The sequence below is a fragment of the Muscardinus avellanarius genome (genome assembly GCF_963383645.1).
Source record: "Muscardinus avellanarius genome assembly, chromosome: 15".
Classification (NCBI taxonomy): domain Eukaryota; kingdom Metazoa; phylum Chordata; class Mammalia; order Rodentia; family Gliridae; genus Muscardinus; species Muscardinus avellanarius.
The window spans coordinates 26,478,908-26,499,019 of NC_137801.1; the positions used below are offsets into that span (position 1 = coordinate 26,478,908).

The following is a 20,112-nucleotide window of genomic DNA, read 5'->3' on the forward strand; positions in this document are numbered from 1 at the left end:
AATAAAATAAAATTTGAAATGCCTCAACTTACGGCTTTTTACCCTCTTATGTTACCATTGTTAACTGCATATTTAGCCAGTCAGACTTGTTTTATATCCACATTCATTAAAACTTGTAATAGAAGAGAGTGTACTACTCATATCACATCACATTATTATTATTATTATTATTATTATTATTATTATTATTATTTTTCAGAACTGGGGATTGAACCCTGGGGCATTCTACCTCCAAACTACACCCCCAGCCCTATTTTTTTTATTCTTTATTTTGAAACAGGGTCTCATTGAGTGAGTAGCTGAGATTGTCCGCGAACCCAGATCCTCCTGTCTTAGCCTCCCAAATGCTGTGATTACAAATGTGCGCCACCATGCCTGGCTATCACTTAGTTATTAGTGATGTACATTGCTGTGATTGTATGCTATCACTGTCATGTGATGACTTAGGCTCTGATTGCTTTATGCCCTTCTCACCTTCATTTGTATTCTTTATTCAAGCGATACATTATTTAAGTCATTGCAATTTATGATTGGAACTTGTAGGATAAGTTAGAACTAGCCTTATAAATGCTTTCAAGTATATCAGAGTGCAATGCCTTAGGATGAGAGTATAATGTGAAGACCTCGCTGCTCAGGCCATCCTCCCAGGCAGTCAGGTTTGTAGGAGTAGCGATGCTCAGTAAGGAACACCCCAAAGAGGAGACCTAGGCTTTGAACCATGGCATGTGTCCGCATGAATATCTCACCCCCCACCCCCACCGTTAGTCCTTCCATAGCACTCCTTTTTGATTTAATGGCATTATTGGCATAAGACATAATGTGTTGCTACTCTCCTACTCCCTTGTACTTGGGGACTGAACTTAGGTGTGCTCTACCACTGAGCTACGTTCCCAGCCCTTTTTATATTTTTTTGTCTTCAGGCAGGGTCTCACCAAGTTGCCGAGGCTAGCCTCCCTCAGCCTCCTAAGTAGCTGGGGTTATAGGTGTGTGCCATGCCCAGCTTGATAGCTCTTTCTTGTCTTCCTTATTGAAGCTGTTACTTATCCCACTTACTTTTCCATCAGGGTGTATTTCGGTTGTTCTCTGTCTTACCTTTCATGGTGACGTGATTATTGTCCAAAGCATAGTCACCCTGAACCTAGACTGCAGTGGTACCATGGGAGCTGGTCTTCCTAGATGTAGTTTTGCCTCGCTTCCACACGTCCTGCACGCTGCAGCGCACTGAGCCCAGTCCCCAGCCTCTTTCCTTGAAGTCCTTTTCATGTCTTCCCGTTACTCTGAAGTTCAGCATTCCTAATACAGCATGTAAAATATAACACAGCCGGGTGTGGTGGCGCACACTTGTAATCCCAGCGTTGGGAAGGCTGAGACCCGAGGATTGCGGTTCACGGACAGCCTCAGCTACTTAGGCCCTCTGCAACTTGGTGAGACTCTTGTTTCAAAAATAAAGAATAAAAAATAGGGCAGGGGGTGTACCTTGGAGGTAGAATGGCCTTGGGTTCTATCCCCAGTACCGGGAGCAGGGGGAAACACACACACACACACACACACACACACACACACACACACACACACACACACACGTATATATAGACACACACACACACGTATAAGCTATATATAATATAGCTTATAAAAGTCCCACATAATTTGTCTCTTTTCTTTACCAGATAACCTTTGGCCATTGCCCCTTTTTATTCTCAGAATATGGGTCACAGACCTCTTGGGGCTTCACAGCTCCTCGAGGGGCTTTGTTTTTCACCATGTGGATGTTTGTGTTAATGTTTTCACCATGCACTGAAAATAAAGATGCACTAGTTTCATTTATGAATGCACTTTGTGCAGTGAAATAACTTCATTAAATTGTGAACTCATGATTGGCTTTTAAATATCCTGTGACAGATGGAAAATCAATATAAATATTCATCCTGTATGCTCAAGTGCCTTGGTTTAGAGGAAATGTTCATGCAGTTGCTTAATTTACAAATGGAACTAGCAGCTTATTTCATGGAACACCATTTTTACTTGTGAGAGTGGTGTAATAGGCAAACCATGCTCTTGCAGACTAGGTTATTTGGAAGACATTTTTAACAAAATGAATGAAAGTAACATCACTTTGGGAGAAATTGGTAGTATTTGTTTCCAATTATAAAAGAGCTTTTGAAGTAAAAATTAGAATTTTAGATAGTTTTTGTCCTGTAGGGAGCTTAACAGCTTCTCAATACTATTGATGAAATACAATATTTTTATTGTTTTCTAATTGTGTAATGAATTTTGTTAGCATTTGGAAGATTTGTATATAAAGGCAAACCAGTATTTCCCAAAAGATCCATGCATAACGTCTAATGTTTCTCCAGTGTACATGGATAACAGGCTCCTTAAAAGTATACGATATGCCACTTGATCTTAATATAACAGCATTTCACAAGTTCATGGATAAGATTTCAGATACTACATTGTAATTAATCTTTGAGAAACTGCTACTTAGGCACTTTTTGCTTATGCTAGGCTATTAAAATATTTTTTGCTGCTTGTGGTGGCACACACTTGTAATCCTAGTACTTGGCATACGGAGACAGGAGGATCGCAGATTTATGGCCAGCCTCAGCTACTTAGGCCCTCTGTAACTTAGTGAGACCCTGTTTCAAAATAAAGAATAAAAAATAGGTCTGTGGGTATAGCTTGGAGGTAGAATGCCCCTTAGTTCAATCCCTAGTACTGCAGGGGAGTGTGGGGGGGCAAAACAAAGAAAAAAGCGTTTTTCCAAGCTGGGCATGGTGGCGCACACTTGTAATCCCAGTACATGGGAGGCCGAGACAGGAGGATCACAGGTTCTGAGCCAGCCTCTGCAATTTAGTGAGGCTCTCAGCAACTTAGCGAGTCCCTGTTTCCAAATAAGAAATAAAATAGGTGTCGGGTATAACCTAGAGGTAGAATGCCCATGGGTTCATTTCTCTAACACACATACACACACACTTCTAGCTACATATTTATGATGAATCGGAATATTTTCACATACTTCTACTCATACTACATAAAGCAGCACATAGAATGAAGAGGCAGTAGGAGAAACTAGCTCTTCTCTGATAAGATTTTAAAGAGATTCACTTTTTTTTTTTTATGAAACTAGCTTTTTTTTTTTCGGTACTGAAGATTGAACCTAGAGGCATTCTACCTCTAAGCTACACCCCCATTTCCATTTTATATCGTATTTGCAAATAGGGTCTAACTAGGCTGCACAGAGCCTTTCTAAGTTGCTGAGGCTTTCTTTGAATCAGCTTCTCCTGTCTCTGCTTCCCAAGTATGGGTATTATAAAGCATGTGCTATCATGCCTGGGTACAGAAAATAGTTATTTTTAAAATTAAATATACCTCTTTTTTTTTTTTTGGTGGTACTGGGGTTCCTGGAAGCCCATCTACCTCCGGGCTACACTCCCAGACCTATTTTTTAATATTTTGAAACAGGGTCTCGTAAGCCAGCGCGGCTGGCTTTGAACCGGCATGATCCTCCTGTCTCCGCCTCCCAAGCGCGGGGATTACAAGCGTGCGCCACCACGCCCGGCTTATACCATTTCTTTTAATATCTGATGTGTTTATTATTTAATGAATAAATGAATGAATGAATGATTTTTTTATAGCATTAGAGATTGACCCCAGAGGCATTCTACCTTCAAGTTATACCCCCATCCAGATTTTCTTGTTTGAACACAGGGTCTCCCTAGGCTGATGAGCGTCTCACTGTTTACTGAGGCTGTCCTTGAACCTGTGATCTTCCTTTTTCAGCCTCCCAACTACAGGGATTACAGGCATACACCACCACACCTGCTTATTTATAATTTTTTGATCTCAAAATTTTCACTATGCAAAATATCAGTACATAGTCAAGCAATGTAAATGTAAGCTCCTTACAGTTCTTAGCATCTTAAAGATGTGGAAGGATCTTAGCATTGGGAACTGTTCTTCTAACCTTGTTCTTTCAGTTCATCAAAGGTGCCAGGTTCTTTCCCTAATAGGGATTTTCACTCATGTTCCTGCTAATTTTCTTTTCCCACCATAAGGGAATAAATATAGTGTGTGTGGGTACTGGGTATTGTACCAAGGGACATTCTACCTCCGAGCTACATTCCCAGCCCTTTAATATTAGTATTTGGAAACAGAGCCTCACTCAGTTGCTGCCCATGTTGCTCACTAAATTGCTAAGGCTTAAGGCTTGTTTCCAACCTGCAGTCCTCCTTTTCCAGCTTTCCAGGTACTTTGTTTACAAGCATGTGCCACCATGCTCAGCTAGTAATCTCTGTTTCCCCATGAATTTTATTATTTAATCCGAGAAATATTTTGTTCCCTGTGACTTATATATCCCATTTGACATGTTAGTCCTTTAAATTTTTTATAAGTAAAACATTTCACTTTTTATTTTTATTTACTTGTTTATTTTACAGTGCTTGGGATCGAAATCAGGAGCATTCTATGTCTGTGCAATCCTCCCCGACCTTTAAAAATTTTTTTTTTTTTTTAAGTAGGATCTTGTTGTGTTGTTTATCTTGGCTGAGCCTGTGATCCTCATAGCTCAGCCTTCCAACATACTGGGATTACAGGCGTTTGCCATCTTGCCTGGCAACATTTCACCTTTTAAACAAGTTTTAATTGCATAGTCTGTTGTTTAATACCTTGCATCTACTAATATAGAATATAAGTTACGTGAAGAATGGGACCTATCCTTCTTACTTTTTTAATTTCATAAGTCTTATATTCAGTACGTGCGCAGTAAACATTTTATGGAACCCAGGGCCAATCTAAAGCAAAACAAGCTAAAACTCCAGCCCTTTTTTATTCTTTTATTTTGAAAAAGGGTCTCACTAGGTTACAGATGACTTCACTAAATTGCTGCGGTTGGCCATGAACCTGAGATCTTTTTTTCTCAGCCTCCCAGGTACTGGGATTACAAGTGTGTGCCACCAATATGTGTGTGAGGCCTTATGATGGTGTCACCAATGGAACGTTGTAGCATAAAGTTATGACAGCTTAACCTGTCATTTAGTAGTCATTCAGGTGGTGGCAACCAGTTTTATACCTCCCAGATCTTTTTTCACTTTCTAATTTACTTTGAGTCTTAAAGAATTCTGCTTAAAGTAGAGCTAATCTTAGAAAATTTGTAGTGAAAAATAATACTTTTCTCCTAAGTCACTATATAATGTCATTGTGAATCCCTTTGTCTTTTTTTTTTTTTTTTTTTTTTTTGGTGGTACTGGGGTTCCTGGAAGCCCTTCTACCTCCGGGCTACACTCCCAGACCTATTTTTACATTTTTATTTGGAAACAGGGTCTCCTAAGCCAGCGCGTGCGGCGGGCTTCGAACCTGCATGATCCTCCTGTCTCCGCCTCTCAAGCGGGGGGGGGGGGTTAGAAGCGTGCGCTAATCCACTGCTGGATTACTAAACCACTCCTGGCCCTTTGTCTTCTTTCTGAATCAAATTTTTTGCTTCTTAGTTGTTATCACCAGATGTGGTTCTTGAAAATACGTATGCTGGCTTAGAATATTTTTATGAATAGAAAGCAGTGTGCCTGAAGATAAATATTATTAATATTTAGAAATGTTTCTTTAGCCAGTCTTGGTGGCACATACCTGCAATCCCTGTATTTGGGAGGCTGAGACAAGGATTACAAGTTCAAGGGCAGTCTCAGCCAAGCAAAATCCTGTTTCCAAATAAGAAATACAATCAGGTTGGAGGTGTAGCTCGAAGGTAGAATGCCTTTGGGTTCAATCCCCAGTACCAGAAAAAGAAAGAAAAAGAAATGTTCACTATCAGAAAATGTATTCTCATACTGTGTATACTTAACAGATTGTGTGATAAGAGGATTGGGCTTTTGAGGCCAGTTTCAGCAAGTGAGCAAGATCTTGTTTAAAAATAAAAAGGGTTGGGAGTGTAACTCAGCGGTGGATCGGTCATGTTTTCAATACCCAGAACCCTCCATCCTCCCAAAAAAAGCTGGTTTGTAAATTTTTTGTTAAAAATCGAAATCACTTATTGCTGAACATAAATTTCAGTGTTTTAGCAGAAACTTTCCCTCATGTTTCTCATTTTACTGCTGGGAATGACTACTATGTTGCTTTTAAGCAATTTTGCTTCTGTAGGAAGGATCTCAGATTTCTGTGAGCTTTCTTCATACCATATTCATTCTTGAAGCACTGTGTGAGCATTGTGTTTATGTTCTCATTAAAATTGGAGCTGCGGTTGTAATTATTGCTGTGAATTACCTTTTTAAGATTTATCATTATATAAGACTTCTCTCTTTCTGTACTAGGAAATGGAAAGGTCAGCAGTTGCACAGCTGCTGAGGGTAGTTTCACATCCCTCACTGGACTTCTGGAAGTTGAGCCCCTCCACTTCACGTGTGTGTCAACTAGTGATGGAACCAGAATAGAAAGGGACGATGCAAGTACGTTCACTGGTATATACCTTCTTTTATTATTATATGTTATGTAGTAATAAACAAAGGGATATGTAAGTATTTAAATAATCTGTCTATAATATGTGTATAAATTTCATGCCTCTCATGTCAAGTAGAGGCTGATGGGAGGGACATTTGGGGAAATATCAATAATAGTTTCATATTCTTATTCAGTTCATGGATTATATAGTAAGATCAGTGTTGCTCCTTCCCCTACCCAGTAGAGCACTGCCTTAAACTTTTTATGTATGTGTATATTTAGAAACTTTTTTTATGGTACTTGGGATGGAACCTAGGGGCCTTCTACCTCTGGGCTATACTTCCCGACCTGTTTTATTTTTTATTGTTGAAACGAGGTCTTGCTAGGTAGATAAAAGAGTCTCACTACCTGCTAAGGCTGACCTCTAGCCTACTGGCTCAGCTTCCCAAGTATTGGGATTACAAGCATGTGCAACCATTACCACTTGAAACTTTTTAATTTGGATAATATCAACCATACACACTTGTAATCTGAGTACTTAGGAGGCTGAGACAGGAAGATCACATGTTGAAATACAGCTTCAGCAATTTAGCAATTTATCCCCGCACTTGGGAGACGGAGACAGGAGGATCACGCAGGTTCAAAGCCAGCCGCGTTGGCTTAAGAGACCCTGTTTCCAAATAAAAATCTAAAAATAGGTCTGGGAGTGTAGCCCGGATGTAAAAGGGTTTCCAGGAGCCCCAGTACCAACAAAAACAAAAACAAAAAACCAACAAATTACTAACCATAATGAAAATAGACTCCCTTGTTTTCATTACCGAGCACCAAGTCATTAAATCCTGTCCAATCCTGTTTTGTGCAGGCCATACATAGATTTGGGATCATAATGTTATTTCATGCATTTAAAGCTAATAATATATTTGGTGATGTCGTTGAGAAGGTTGAGATGAATAAATATATAATACTAATTTGGCAACTAATTTAAAGTAACATTGGGTATCTGAAATGTAAGTAAGTACCTTTACTTAAAATTCAGTTTTTAACTATCAGTCAATGGAAGTGCTAATTAACGTTTTATATTTAATTTTCTGTGATTTTTACTCTCACATCTTTAGGGGTAGAGATGTAAATTTTGCCACACAAGTAATTGAAATTTTTATAACTAAGAATATTTGCTTATAGTTTTATATCTATATTATAATCACTGAAGTATTTGAATATTGTCTTGAACTGATTTTGCTGATGATGATATTGTGTAAGTAGGTAATCTACTCTTGAACAGTTTAACAAAAAGTAAAATGTTTTCAGAAGTCATGGAAAATCAGTCTTGTTCCTGACTCCAGAATGGCAAAGTGTTTTCAAATGAAATCTATCAGTTCTTCATTTTGGTATCTTTTTCTTCAGAACTTCCTGACACCTTCCAGTAAGAAAGTAACCATTAAGGTGGGCGTGGTGGTGCACGCTTGTGACCCCCGTGCTTGGGAGGCTGAGACAGGAGGATCTTGCAGGTTCAAAGCCAGCACCAGCTGGCTTAAGAGACCCTGTTTCAAAAAAAAAAAAAAAAAAAAAAAAAAAAAAAGGTCTGGGAGTGTAGTCAGGAGGTAGAAGGCCCCTGGCTTCCATCCCCAGTACCACCAAAAAAAAAAAGAAAAAGTAACCATTAAGTGAAATTCTCAGTTTAGGTTTTGAGGGTAGCATTTTAAATTAAAATGTAATATTTTATGGAGATTATAGTAAAGTCATAATTAAATTTATTTTTACACAAATAGTCATCTTGTAGAAACTTATATCATCAATTTGTATAAACATTTATATTGGAATAGAAACATGCCATGGCAAAAACATTTTTGAACTTTCAGAAAAGTTGTTAATTTTAAATTAGGCTTTTTTGGGGAACTCATGAAAATGTATTTAAAGTAGTAGTGCTTTCAGAAGGTTAAAATAGAACTAATTATACAATATTAGAGTTGATAAAGCATTCTTTCACCCTATCTACCCATTTTTTTCTCCTACCTAAGCTATGGAATCAGCTTTTCATTTTTCCAGAGGTAGTCTGTGAATGTTCAAGTGCTCACCTCTGTGTTCTACCCAGGCCAAGACCACTGCCAGCAGAGGGTTTTTAGTAAATGTTAGGACCAAGTCCTGGCTATTGATCTTTATGTGTGAAAGATGAGTACAGTCTCCTAGCTTCTGTTTACTGTTTTGAGACATAGACCTTGTTAGATGGCAGAAAGGTAGGTTGTCAGCTGGGCATGGTGGTACATGCCTGTAATCCCAGTACTTTGAGCAGACTTCTAAGTTTGAGGCCAGCAGGTTTGAGGTCAGCCCCCAAAACTTAGCAAGACTCTGTTTTGAAATAAAGGATGAAAAATAGGGCTGGGGGTATCGCTCAGAGGCAGAATGCCCCTGGGTTTCATCCTCAGTATTGGGTGGGGGGGGGCTGTGCATGATGACACATGCCTCTAATTCTAGTACTTGGGAGGATGAGACAGGAAGAACACAAATTCAATGCCAGTCTCAGTAAGGTAGTGAGATTGTCAGCAAACTAGCAATATCCTGTTTCAAAATAAAAAATAGGGACTGGGATGTAGCTCAGAGATAGAATGCTTCTGGATTTAATTCTAAGTACTGGAATTATAGTTGTTCACCACCATAGTTTCTGGCAATGTCTCCATCCCCCTCACCCCCCCTAGTACTGGGGATGAAACACAGGGGCATTCTACCTCCAAGCCAAACCCCCAGTCCTTTTTTTTTTTCTTTTTTTCTTTTTTTGCTGGTACTGGGGGTAGAACCCAGAGGCTTTCTACCTCCGGGCTATACTCCCAGACCTTTTTTACATTTTATTTGGAAACAAAGTCTCACTAAGTTGCTGAAAGCCTCACTAAGTAGCTGAGGCTGGCTTCAAACCCATGGGATCCTCCTCTTTCAGCCTCCCAAGAGCAGAGATTACAAGCGTGCACCACCACACCCGGCCTTATTCTTTATTTTGAAACAGGGTCTCACTGAGTTGCCAAGGGCCTCACTAAGTAGCTGAGGCTGTCCACAAACCATGATCCTCCTGTCTCAGTCTCCCAAGTACTAGAGTTAGAGGTGGCACCACCACGCCCGCTGTCTCCACCTTTGAGAGCAGCACAGGTACACACTGATTCTCCAGCTGAGATGCTCCTCGTAAGCTAGTCTCCGCCCCACACTAGTGCTCTCCTGCCTACGGGTCTTTATGGCCACGTGCAGACGGCAATTCTGATGGGCCACATCTGAGGTCTGGCCTTGGTCCAGGCATAAAAGGAGATCCCATGCTAATACATTTGATGTGGAGCTAATGTGACTTTCTCACATAATCAACCTCAGTACACACGCCCTGGGCTGTGGCGTTTCCTCTGTCCCTGTTATCCTTTCAACACCTCAACCTTCCCCATGATGCGCTAGTATTACTCTTAATCACTCCGTGCCTTCGTATCCTTTGCGGTCTCCCTGAGTCTCACGATGGGAGAATTACCTCTCACACACGAGTCCACTGCACTGGAATAGCTCATCATTGGGCTGTCACTCTGGTGAGGGTGACCTAGCGTTCCAGACTGTGACTCCATAACTCCGTAGCATTGGCGAAGGCTTCAGACACCCTCTGAGAGGAGATCCTCCTCATCGGGGTCTCTATCCCTTGTCCCAGTGCCCGGCTCCTCTGAAGCCTATTCTCCCTCCTAGGCTCCCACACGCTGCCTGCTGTCTCAGACCCCACATGTCAGAAGGATCAGAATAAAGAAATGAAGCATCAGGAGATGGGGGCTCATTTAAAAAGAGAAGCAGCTGGGCGTGGTGGCGCACGCTTGTAATCCCCGCACTTGGAGAGGTAGAGACGGGAGGATCACGTAGGTTCGAAGCCAGCTGTGCTGGCTTAAAAGACCCTGTTTCCAAATAAAAATATAAAAATAGGTCTGGGAGTATAGTCCGGAGGTAGAAGGATTTCCAGGAACCCCAGTACCACTAAATAAATAAATAATAAATAAATAAAATAATTAAGAGACACAGCTCTGCTATAATGAACAGTGGCCTAGTTACCTCAGATTCCCAGCTCAGCTCCTTAGCAAATGATGTAGAGAGAAGATCTCTGCAGACCTCACAGAGGCATGGTAGCTAAGATGCACCATGGCCAGGGATGCTGAGTCTGCCCTCCTGTTTTAGGGGGAAAAAATTCTCAGAAGTTGAGGCTCAAAAAATTGCAGAGGGAACTCACAATAACTGTCAATAGAGTCGACACTGGTGATCATTAGGCATTTATGAAAATTGAGGTCCATGAAAAAAAGGACCAAGATGATTATATTAAAAACTCACTCCTGTCGGGTGTGGTGGTGCATGCTTGTAATCAGAGCCTTTAGGAGGCTGAGTCAGGAGGATCGCGGTTCGCGGACAGCCTCACCTACTTAGTGTGGCCCTTCGGGTTCAGAGTGTAGGTCGGAGGTAGAATACTCTTGGGTTCCATCCCCACTACTGCAAAAAAAAAAAAGAAAAAAGAAAAGAAAAAGGAAAAGAAAAATAAGGGTAAAAAAAAAAGGTAAAGAAAGAAAAAATAAAAAGGGCTGAAAGTGATGTTATTTGACTTGGTGTATACCTCTTGTTTTATTCTAACATGTTAGCTTAATTTGTGAAATAACATTTTTTAAGCTTTTTCCATAATGTTTTTCATAATTATTTTATAAATAGAGTTTATTTGTAATTGACTCTTTTGAATTTGAATAACACTGAGAGAGAAAGTCAAAGAAATTTCTTAACTTGTAGGATTTCCTATAGCCTTTTTTTTTTTTTTTTTTTTTTTTTTGGTGGTACTGGGGTTCCTGGAAGCCCTTCTTCCTCCGGGCTACACTCCCAGTCCTATTTTATATTTTTGAAACAGGGTCTCTTACACCAGCACGGCTGGCTTCGAACCTGCGCGATCCTCCTGTCTCCGCCTCCCAAGCGCGGGGATTACAAGCGTGCGCCACCACGCCCGGCGTTCCTATAGCCTTTTAATGATGATAAAGTTTATGACCAAACAGTATGAGCTAGGTTTGACTGTATTTGAAACACATCTCTCTATTTGAGTGTTCTGTGGAATAAATTTTAGGGAATATATACATATTTTGTGTGGACCTCATCTCTGTGTAGACTATGTCTTAAAAATAATGTTCTTCCCCTGGCCTGGTGGCGCACACTTTTAATCCCAGCGCTTGGGACCTTTGAACCTGTGCAATCCTCCTGTCTCAGCCTCCCGATATTAGGATTATAAGCATGTGCCACCCTGCCTGGCTCAAAATAATGTTCTTAAAATTGAAAGATTTTAAAGCCTTTTTTTTTTTTTTTTTTTTGGTGGTACTGACTGGGGTTCCTGGAAACCCTTCTATCTCCAGGTTACAGTCCCAGACCTAATATATATATATATATATATATATATATATATATATATATATATATATATGAATGAAAATTAATTATAGCCAGGCGTGGTGGCGCACACTTGTAATCCCCGCGCTTGGGAGGCAGAGACAGGAGGATCGCACAGGTTCGAAGCCAGCCGCCGCGCGCTGGCTTAGGAGACCCTGTTTCCAAAATGAAAATGTAAAAATAGGTCTGGGAGTGTAGCCCAGAGGTAGAAGGGCTTCCAGGAACCCCAGTACCACCAAAAAAAAAAAAAAAAAGAAAATTAATTATAGATTTAGTATCAGAATTGTATATTTGGCGATATGTCTCTGTGAACTTCTTCATCCTGGTGTCTTTGTTTTTGTTCTCCCCTTGTCTTATGCCAGTGAGTTCCTTCGGGGTTACTCCTGCAGTAGGTGGACTCTCATCTGGGACAGTTGGGGAAGCCTCGACAGCCCTGAGTTCAGCAGCCCAGGTAGCTTTGCAGTCTCTCTCTCATGCAATGGCTTCAGCCGAGCAACAGCTACAGGTGCTGCAAGAGAAACAGCAGCAGCTTTTGAAGCTTCAGCAACAGGTTGGAGACTATTTGGCTCTTTGTTCATGCTGTCTCTAAACTTCAAAAGCTGAAACAGTACTGTAAAATGACCATTATTTTCATAAAGAAAAGTAGGTTGACCGATTTGAGCTAATCATTATCTACAAAAATTGAGGTAAAGTCTTTGCAATATTTTAAAATATTATAATTACATAAGTGCATTTTACTTGACACGTGTTTGAGAAAATATGATTGATACTTCATGTACATAAATCAGTAACTATTTACCTGGAGTAGAAAACTGAACACATTCTGAGAATAGTTACATTAGTATAACTTAGTATTTAGAAATTATTGTAGCTGTTTGTGATCTAAATGCAGCCTGTGACAATTCCAGACGACAACTTTGTGTTACGTTAGTCAACATGAGAATCTTTTTTCTTTTTTTTTTTTTTTTTGTGGTACTGGGGTGAAACCCAGAGGCTTTCTACCTCCGGGCTATTCTCCCAGACCTATTTTATACCTTATTTGGAAACAAGGTCTCACTAAGTTGCTGAGAGCCTCATTAAGTAGCTGAGGCTGGCTTTGAACCTGTGCGATCCTCCTGTCTCAGCCTCCCAAGTGCTGGGATTACAAGCGTGCGCCACCATGCCTGGCAGAGAATCTTCCTCCTATTAATATGGTTTTTGAGCAGAACTTTGTTGTCCTTATTTATGTTTAATTGTTCTGCTTGTTTTTACCTTTCCTTTGCGAAAGTCCTAATTCATAAATACACAAGACATTTTATATATAATATTTAAAGAAGTACAAATATCAAAACAGTGTTCCATTTATATTGAGTCTGGATTTGATTCATCTTTACGTAACCACGGACTACTTAATCATGTAGTATCCCTGCACCGTAGGTAGGTCTATATGTATTGCCTATGCTTGCTTTACAGAAAGCAAAGCTGGAAGCCAAGTTACATCAGACAACAGCTGCAGCAGCCGCAGCAGCATCAGCAGCATCAGCAGTGGGTCCTGTTCACAACTCCGTGCCTTCCAACCCAGTGGCTGCTCCAGGATTCTTCATTCATCCGTCTGATGTCATTCCACCTACTCCAAAAACGACACCACTTTTTATGACTCCACCACTCACTCCGCCCAATGAAGCAGTTTCCGTTGTGATTAATGCTGAACTTGCACAGCTTTTCCCGGGCTCAGTCATTGATCCCCCAGCAGTCACTCTTGCTGCTCATAACAAAAATTCCAACAAGTCCAAAATGGTAAATTATGTTTTAAAGAGGTGTCGGCTTAGACAGTTAAAAATATTTTGAAATAAACTCAACTTTAGAGGACAAAATTGTATCATCTCAATACATCAAATTCAGTTATTTTCTTTTATAAAATATTAGAGAAATTAGGAAATGTTCTTGTTGGCATTACGATTAGTAGTTTTATAGAGCAAGAGTCGTATAATATGCTTCTTTCTTTTTCTAGAATCCACTTGGTTCTGGTCTAGCCCTTGCAATTTCTCATGCTTCACATTTTCTTCAACCTCCACCTCACCAGTCCATTATTATAGAGCGGATGCATTCAGGTAATCTTTGAGCGCCTTAAAATATTTTTTTCTGCTTAGTCTGCTGGCCTCTTTATGACTTAGTGTTATTCAGTTGGATTTTCCATTGCAGATAAATCACATCTGCTCTGGGGCAAGCACTTTTTATGAAGAATAGCACTACATTAGGTTAAAGGTATATACTCACCAAGTTGAATGGATGAGTGCTGTTATAAGTAGTTTAATATTATTTAAAGAGTAGATTTGGCGGGCGTGGTGGCGCACACTTGTAATCCCCACTCTTGGCAGGCTGAGACAGGAGGATTGCGCAGGTTCAAAGCCAGCCTCAGTTACTTAGTGAGGCTCTCAGCAACTTAGTGAGACCCTGTTTCCAAATAAAATATAAAAAAGGTCTGGGAGTATAGCCCGGAAGTAGAAAGCCTCTGGGTTCCATTCCCAGTACCACACACACACAAACCCCCCCCCCAAAAAAAAACAATAGATTTGATCTGTACCCGAATCCTGCCTGTTGAAATATGTTTGACAAGTATCTACTGTAATTGCTCAGTTACTATTATACTAGAAATTACTCTTAATAAGATATTCCCCAAACTATCATTTATACAATAAAACTTCTTTTTTAAAGAATAATTGGGCCAGGCGTGGTGGCGCACGCTTGTAATCCCCAGGCTTGGGAGGCGGAGACAGGAGGATCGCGCTGGTTCGGAGCCAGCCGCACTGGCTTAAGAGACCCTGTTTCCACATATTTTTATGTTAAAAAATAGGTGTGGAAGTGTAGCCCGTGGGAGTGTAGCCCGGAGGTAGAAGGGCTTCCAGGAACCCCAGTACCACCAAAAAAAAAAAAAAAAAAGAATAATTGGCAGAAATACTGTTTTTTATAAGTAAAATTAATACTTATTAATCTCTGGATAGTTCAAATTTAATATAAGGTTGCCTTGTGCTCGTGTACTGAATACCTTTGAGATAAGTTCTTTCAATTAGAACATATTTATGAATAAGTTGTAGCAGTGTTTACTTTTTTTTGTAGCAGTGGTGATTGAACCCAGAGGCATTCTACTTCCAAGCTACACCCCTATCCCTATTTTTTTTTTTTTTTATGGTACTGGGGTTCCTGGAAGCCCTTCTACCTATGGGCTACACTCCCAGACCTATTTTTTATATTTTTATTTGGAAACAGGGTCTCTTAAGCCAGCATGGCTGGCTTCGAACCAGCGCGATCCTCCTGTCTCCGTCTCCCAAGTGCGGGGATAAACAAAGGTCTTAATGATATTTCTTTCCATTTAATTATTAATTGGTAGCAACATTAGTGTTCACAATATTTCTGGTGAAAACTACTTCCTCGAGGTAGTCTTAGGAGATCCCAGCAATTGCTTTTGCTGTTATTTGGTGCCTGCCTGTCTGCCTTTCTTCCTTCCTTCCTTCCTTTCTTCCTTCCTTCCTTCCTTCCTTCCTTCCTTCCTTCCTTCCTTCCTTTCCTTTCCTTAGATGTGTGTAAATGACTGCAGCATATATGTCCCTGGAAGAATAGAGTTGTTCTTTGATGTTTAATAATTTTTCTGTTTAGGAAAGTGTTGGTAACTGCTTGTTTTCTTTTAAACTAGCTCAACCAAAAATAGTGCTATTCCTAGAAATTAGAGTTGTTTTCCTTCACTACAAAATGTAGCTTGTAAGGCTATTAGCTGCTCCTCACACCAACACAGTGAAAAGAAAATTAGGACAGTATTAATGATCTGCCTTTCATTGCAGTAGTTGAACTTTTCTTTATAGTGTACCTGAGATGAAAGATGCAAATTTGCATACTCTTTACCTACTTGTTCTGGTACTGATACTGTGCTGAAGTAATATCTCTGTCCTGGGTGAAAACTGTTTGAGATATACTTTCTGGTTTTCTTGGAACCCCCACTCCCCAGTACTAGGGATTAATCCAAGGGACATTGTAACTTTGAGCTACACCACAAATTATTTTTGTTTTGAGACATTGTCCCTCAAGGTTGCAGAGAGTGTTGCTAATTTGTTGAGGTTATTCTTGAACTTATGATCCTCCTGTGTGACCTCTCAAATAATGGGGTTATGACATGTGCCCCGTGGCCAACTGGTTTTTCTTCTTTTGGAAGGGGATATTGGTTAAACCCAGTGGCTTTCTACCTCCAAACTATATCCACAACCCTATTTTTTTAAATTTTGAAACAGGGTCTCAGTAAGTTGCTAAAGCTGTCCTCAAACCTCCAATCCTTCTCTTAACCACCCAGGTGCTGGGGTTACAGGCATGTGCCTGGATTTCAAGGCTGAAAGAAGAGCCAGTTGGTACTTTTCAGAATTAGTTTATCTAGCACATTTGCTAATCTAAAGTTTGGGGAGGTTTTTTGTTTTGTTGTGTTTTGTTTTTTGGTTTGTTGGTTTGACTATCTGTGGTTGGGATTGACCCAGCACTGGTGCATGCTAGGCGAGTGGTCAGCCACTTAACTTTAGCATCAGGTTAGCTATAATGGTTTAAATCAAGCTTAGAGTATGCTTTTATAGTAGTGGTCTTACAGTTTTCTTTATTTCTTTTCTTTTCTTTTTTCTTTCTTTTTCCCCCCAGTACTGGTGATTGAACCCAGGGATATTCTTCCTCTGAACTACACCCCAAACCCTGTTTTTTATTCTTTATTTTTAAAACAGGATATTATTACTAAGTTGTGGAGACCTACTAAGTAGCTCAGGCTGACAACAACATGTGATCCTCCTGTCTTGGCCTCCCAAGTACTGGGATTACAAATGTGTGCCACCACCTGGCCTTAGTTTTATAATTTTTGGCTTAAATTTTGGAATTAAAAATTGACATACAGGGAGTTTCAGAAAAGTTTTGAATGAGAATTGATAAGGCCATTTTTGTTTACTTTGCTCCTATTTTTTTTGTAATATTGCTTTAGTGATGAATACTCCAAACTGTTTTTGAGTGTATTATTTGATTAGTTGACATAATTTTTGATCAGCTGTTTGTCTTTCTCTCATAGGAGCCAGGAGATTTGTGACCTTGGATTTTGGAAGACCTATATTGTTGACAGATGTATTGATTCCTACTTGTGGAGACTTGGCCTCCTTGTCAATTGACATTTGGACATTAGGAGAAGAGTTGGATGGAAGGCGATTGGTAGTAGCAACTGATATAAGCACCCATTCATTAATTCTTCATGACTTAATACCACCTCCTGTGTGCAGATTCATGAAGGTAAAATCAAGAAAACAAAATTGTTTTTTCACGTTTCTGAAAAAAAATTCTTAGATACATAACTTAAAAATATAGTTACTTTTTGGGGGGTGGTGGTACTGGGGTGGAACCTAGAGGCTTTCTACCTCCAGGGTATACTCCCAGACCCATTTTTTAATATTTTATTTGGAAACAGGGTCTCACTAAGTTGCTGAGAGCCTCACTAAGTAGCTGAGGCTGGCTCCGAACCCGTGCGATCCTCCTGTCTCAACCTCCAAATCGTGGGGAATATAAGCGTGCGCCACCATACCTGACTCAAAATACAGTTACATCTTTTTTAAATCATTGTTAATTAATTTTTCATGGTATAAAGATTAAACCAGGGCCTTCAACATACTACACAATCTGTCTGCCACTGAGCTATACCTCCAACACTTTTTGAGATGGCATCTTCCTAAATTCTGAAACTGCCTTGAACCTGCAATCTTCCTGAGACCTAGTTTTATGGGCATTTGTGTCTGTGTCTGTCTGTCTGTCTGTCTCCCCCCCCCCTCTATCTATCTATCTATATATATATATATATATATATTTTTTTTTTTTTTTCCGGTATTAGGAATGGAACACAGGGGAATTCTACCTTTGAGCTGCACCCCCAGCCCTATTTTTTATTCTTAGTTGAAACAGAGTTTTACTAAGTTGCAGAGGGTTTCACTAAGTAGCTGAGGCTAGCCTCAACCAAAATCCTTCTGTCACAGCCTCCCAAGTACTGGGATTATAATTGTGCACCACCACGCTAGGCTTTCTCAAGCTCTTTATCGTGGTTGATACATGTGTTTGTATCTTTATATTTTTTTTCTTTCAGATAACTGTCATTGGACGTTATGGGAGTACAAATGCCAGAGCCAAAATCCCTTTAGGATTTTACTATGGGCATACCTATATCTTGCCTTGGGAAAGTGAACTGAAGTTAATGCATGACCCTCTAAGGGGAGAGGGAGAATCTGCTAACCAGCCAGAAGTTGACCAGCATTTAGCAATGATGGTTGCTCTACAGGAGGATATACAGTGCAGGTGAGGAGAAAGTTGCAAATAGATTTTAATATTACTCAAATGTTGTGTTTTATTTAACGTCTTATTTGTATTTCTGCCAAGAAATGTGTTTTCATAGGTGTACAGAAAAGTTTAAAGGGAAACAGAACACTATCACATTATAGTATTACTTCATAAGGCACAGAAGTATTGTGAATAAATACTTGGCTTCATTTGTTAGTAATTACTAAAGGTGTAGTTCTTGGTAATAGTTTAACATTTTAGAGATATAATTTGTAGTATGTATATAAATACATCAAGAGAAGATTACAGCAATTATTTTGTCCATTTATTTTTATTTCTAGATATAACTTAGCTTGTCATCGTCTGGAAACACTTTTGCAAAGTATTGATCTTCCTCCTCTCAACAGTGCTAACAATGCACAATACTTTTTGCGAAAACCTGACAAGGCAGTTGAAGAAGACAGCAGAGTTTTCTCTGCTTATCAGGATTGTATTCAGCTACAGCTTCAACTAAATTTGGCTCATAATGCAGTGCAGAGGCTCAAAGTTGCCGTGGGTGCAAGTCGGAAGACCTTGAGTGAAACAGCAGATCCAGAAGATTTAATTCAGACGTCTTCTACAGAGCAGTTACGTACTATCATCAGATATTTATTGGACACCTTGCTTAGCCTTCTTCATTCCTCCAATGGTTTGTATTTGGCTTATGTAATCTAAACAATGAAAATGAGTTTGATATGATAAGTGTGTTTTAGGAGCTCTGTTAAAATTTTTTAGATTTTGTTGATTTTTATATCAATTTTTATTTGAATATTTATGATATGTCTTTTCAGAGTCTCTCATTTCTCCCCCCACCTTCTTTTATTATTTGTTTCTTTATTTTTGCAGTACTGGGGATGGAACCCAGGGACATTCTACAACTGAGCTACACTTCCAGCCCTTTTTTTAAAATTATTCTTTATTTAGAAACAGGGTCTCACTTAGTTACAAAGGGCCTCACTAAGTAGCAGATGTGGTCCATGAACCACGATCCTCCTGTCTCACCCTCCCAAATGCTGGGATTACAAACATGCACCACCATGCTCAGCTGCCCCCCCTTCTTTTATTTTTTTCTTTCTCCTTGTAGTGATGGTATTAAACTGAAGGATTCCTATAGGGTACACAAGCACTTCACCCCTGAGCTAGAGTCCTTATTTAAAATTTTCTTACATAATTTTTGATGAGTTTTGTGGCTTTATGTCATTGGTGTGCACATCCTTATGTTACTGGCAAAGTATTAAGTATTGTTTAACAGTTCAATAGTGAAAAGTTCACGTAAGTTGTCCTTATACAGAATTGTTGTTTGCTAGCCAGGAATTATTTTTTATCAAACACACACGGGCATGCACATGACACACATGCATATGCTCACGTTATTCACACAGCAGTTTTATTAAATCCAACTTACAAAAATAAGAATATAGTTGTTTGAGCCGGGTGTGGTGGCGAACGATTGTAATCCCAGCATTTGGAGACTGAGACCGGAAGATCGCGGTTCGCGGACAGCCTCAGCTACTCAGTGAGGCACTCTGCAACTTAGACCCTGTTTCAAAATAAAGAATAAAGAATAGGGCAGGGAGTGTAGCTCGGAGGTCAAATGCCCCTGGGTTTCATCCTTGGACCCACCCCACCCCCCAAAATACACACACACACACACACACACACACACACACACACACACACACATATATAGTTTGTTGATGTCTGGCAAAAAATAAAACAGCCAGGCACTGTGGTACCACCAGTACGTGAGAGACCTTGAGACAGGAGGATCATGGGTTAGAGGCCAGCACCGGCAACTTACCCAGACCCATTTTCAAAATAAAAAATAAAATAAATAAAAAGGTAAAAGGGTTAGGGGTGTACCTCAGAGACAGAATTCCTTTGGCGTTGATACCCAGTGCCAGAGAGGTGGGGGAG

At 39.9% G+C, this 20,112-nt stretch overlaps 1 protein-coding gene across 4 annotated transcripts in view; it reads left to right on the top strand.

Annotated features, from left to right (window-relative positions):
- BIRC6 (baculoviral IAP repeat containing 6) overlaps positions 1 to 20,112 on the top strand; it is a gene marked incomplete at both ends in the record, with an annotated part of 235,428 nt that overhangs the window by 99,877 nt on the left and 115,439 nt on the right. For 3 of the 4 annotated variants that reach the window (XM_080711761.1, XM_080711762.1, XM_080711763.1), the window contains 7 exons: positions 6,303 to 6,449; positions 12,207 to 12,394; positions 13,297 to 13,620; positions 13,835 to 13,934; positions 16,910 to 17,124; positions 17,966 to 18,174; positions 18,498 to 18,844. In XM_080711761.1, the coding sequence (XP_080567887.1) occupies positions 6,303 to 6,449; positions 12,207 to 12,394; positions 13,297 to 13,620; positions 13,835 to 13,934; positions 16,910 to 17,124; positions 17,966 to 18,174; positions 18,498 to 18,844 (1,530 nt within the window). The remainder of the gene's footprint in view (positions 1 to 6,302; positions 6,450 to 12,206; positions 12,395 to 13,296; positions 13,621 to 13,834; positions 13,935 to 16,909; positions 17,125 to 17,965; positions 18,175 to 18,497; positions 18,845 to 20,112) is intronic. The other variant, XM_080711764.1, reaches the window with a different exon arrangement.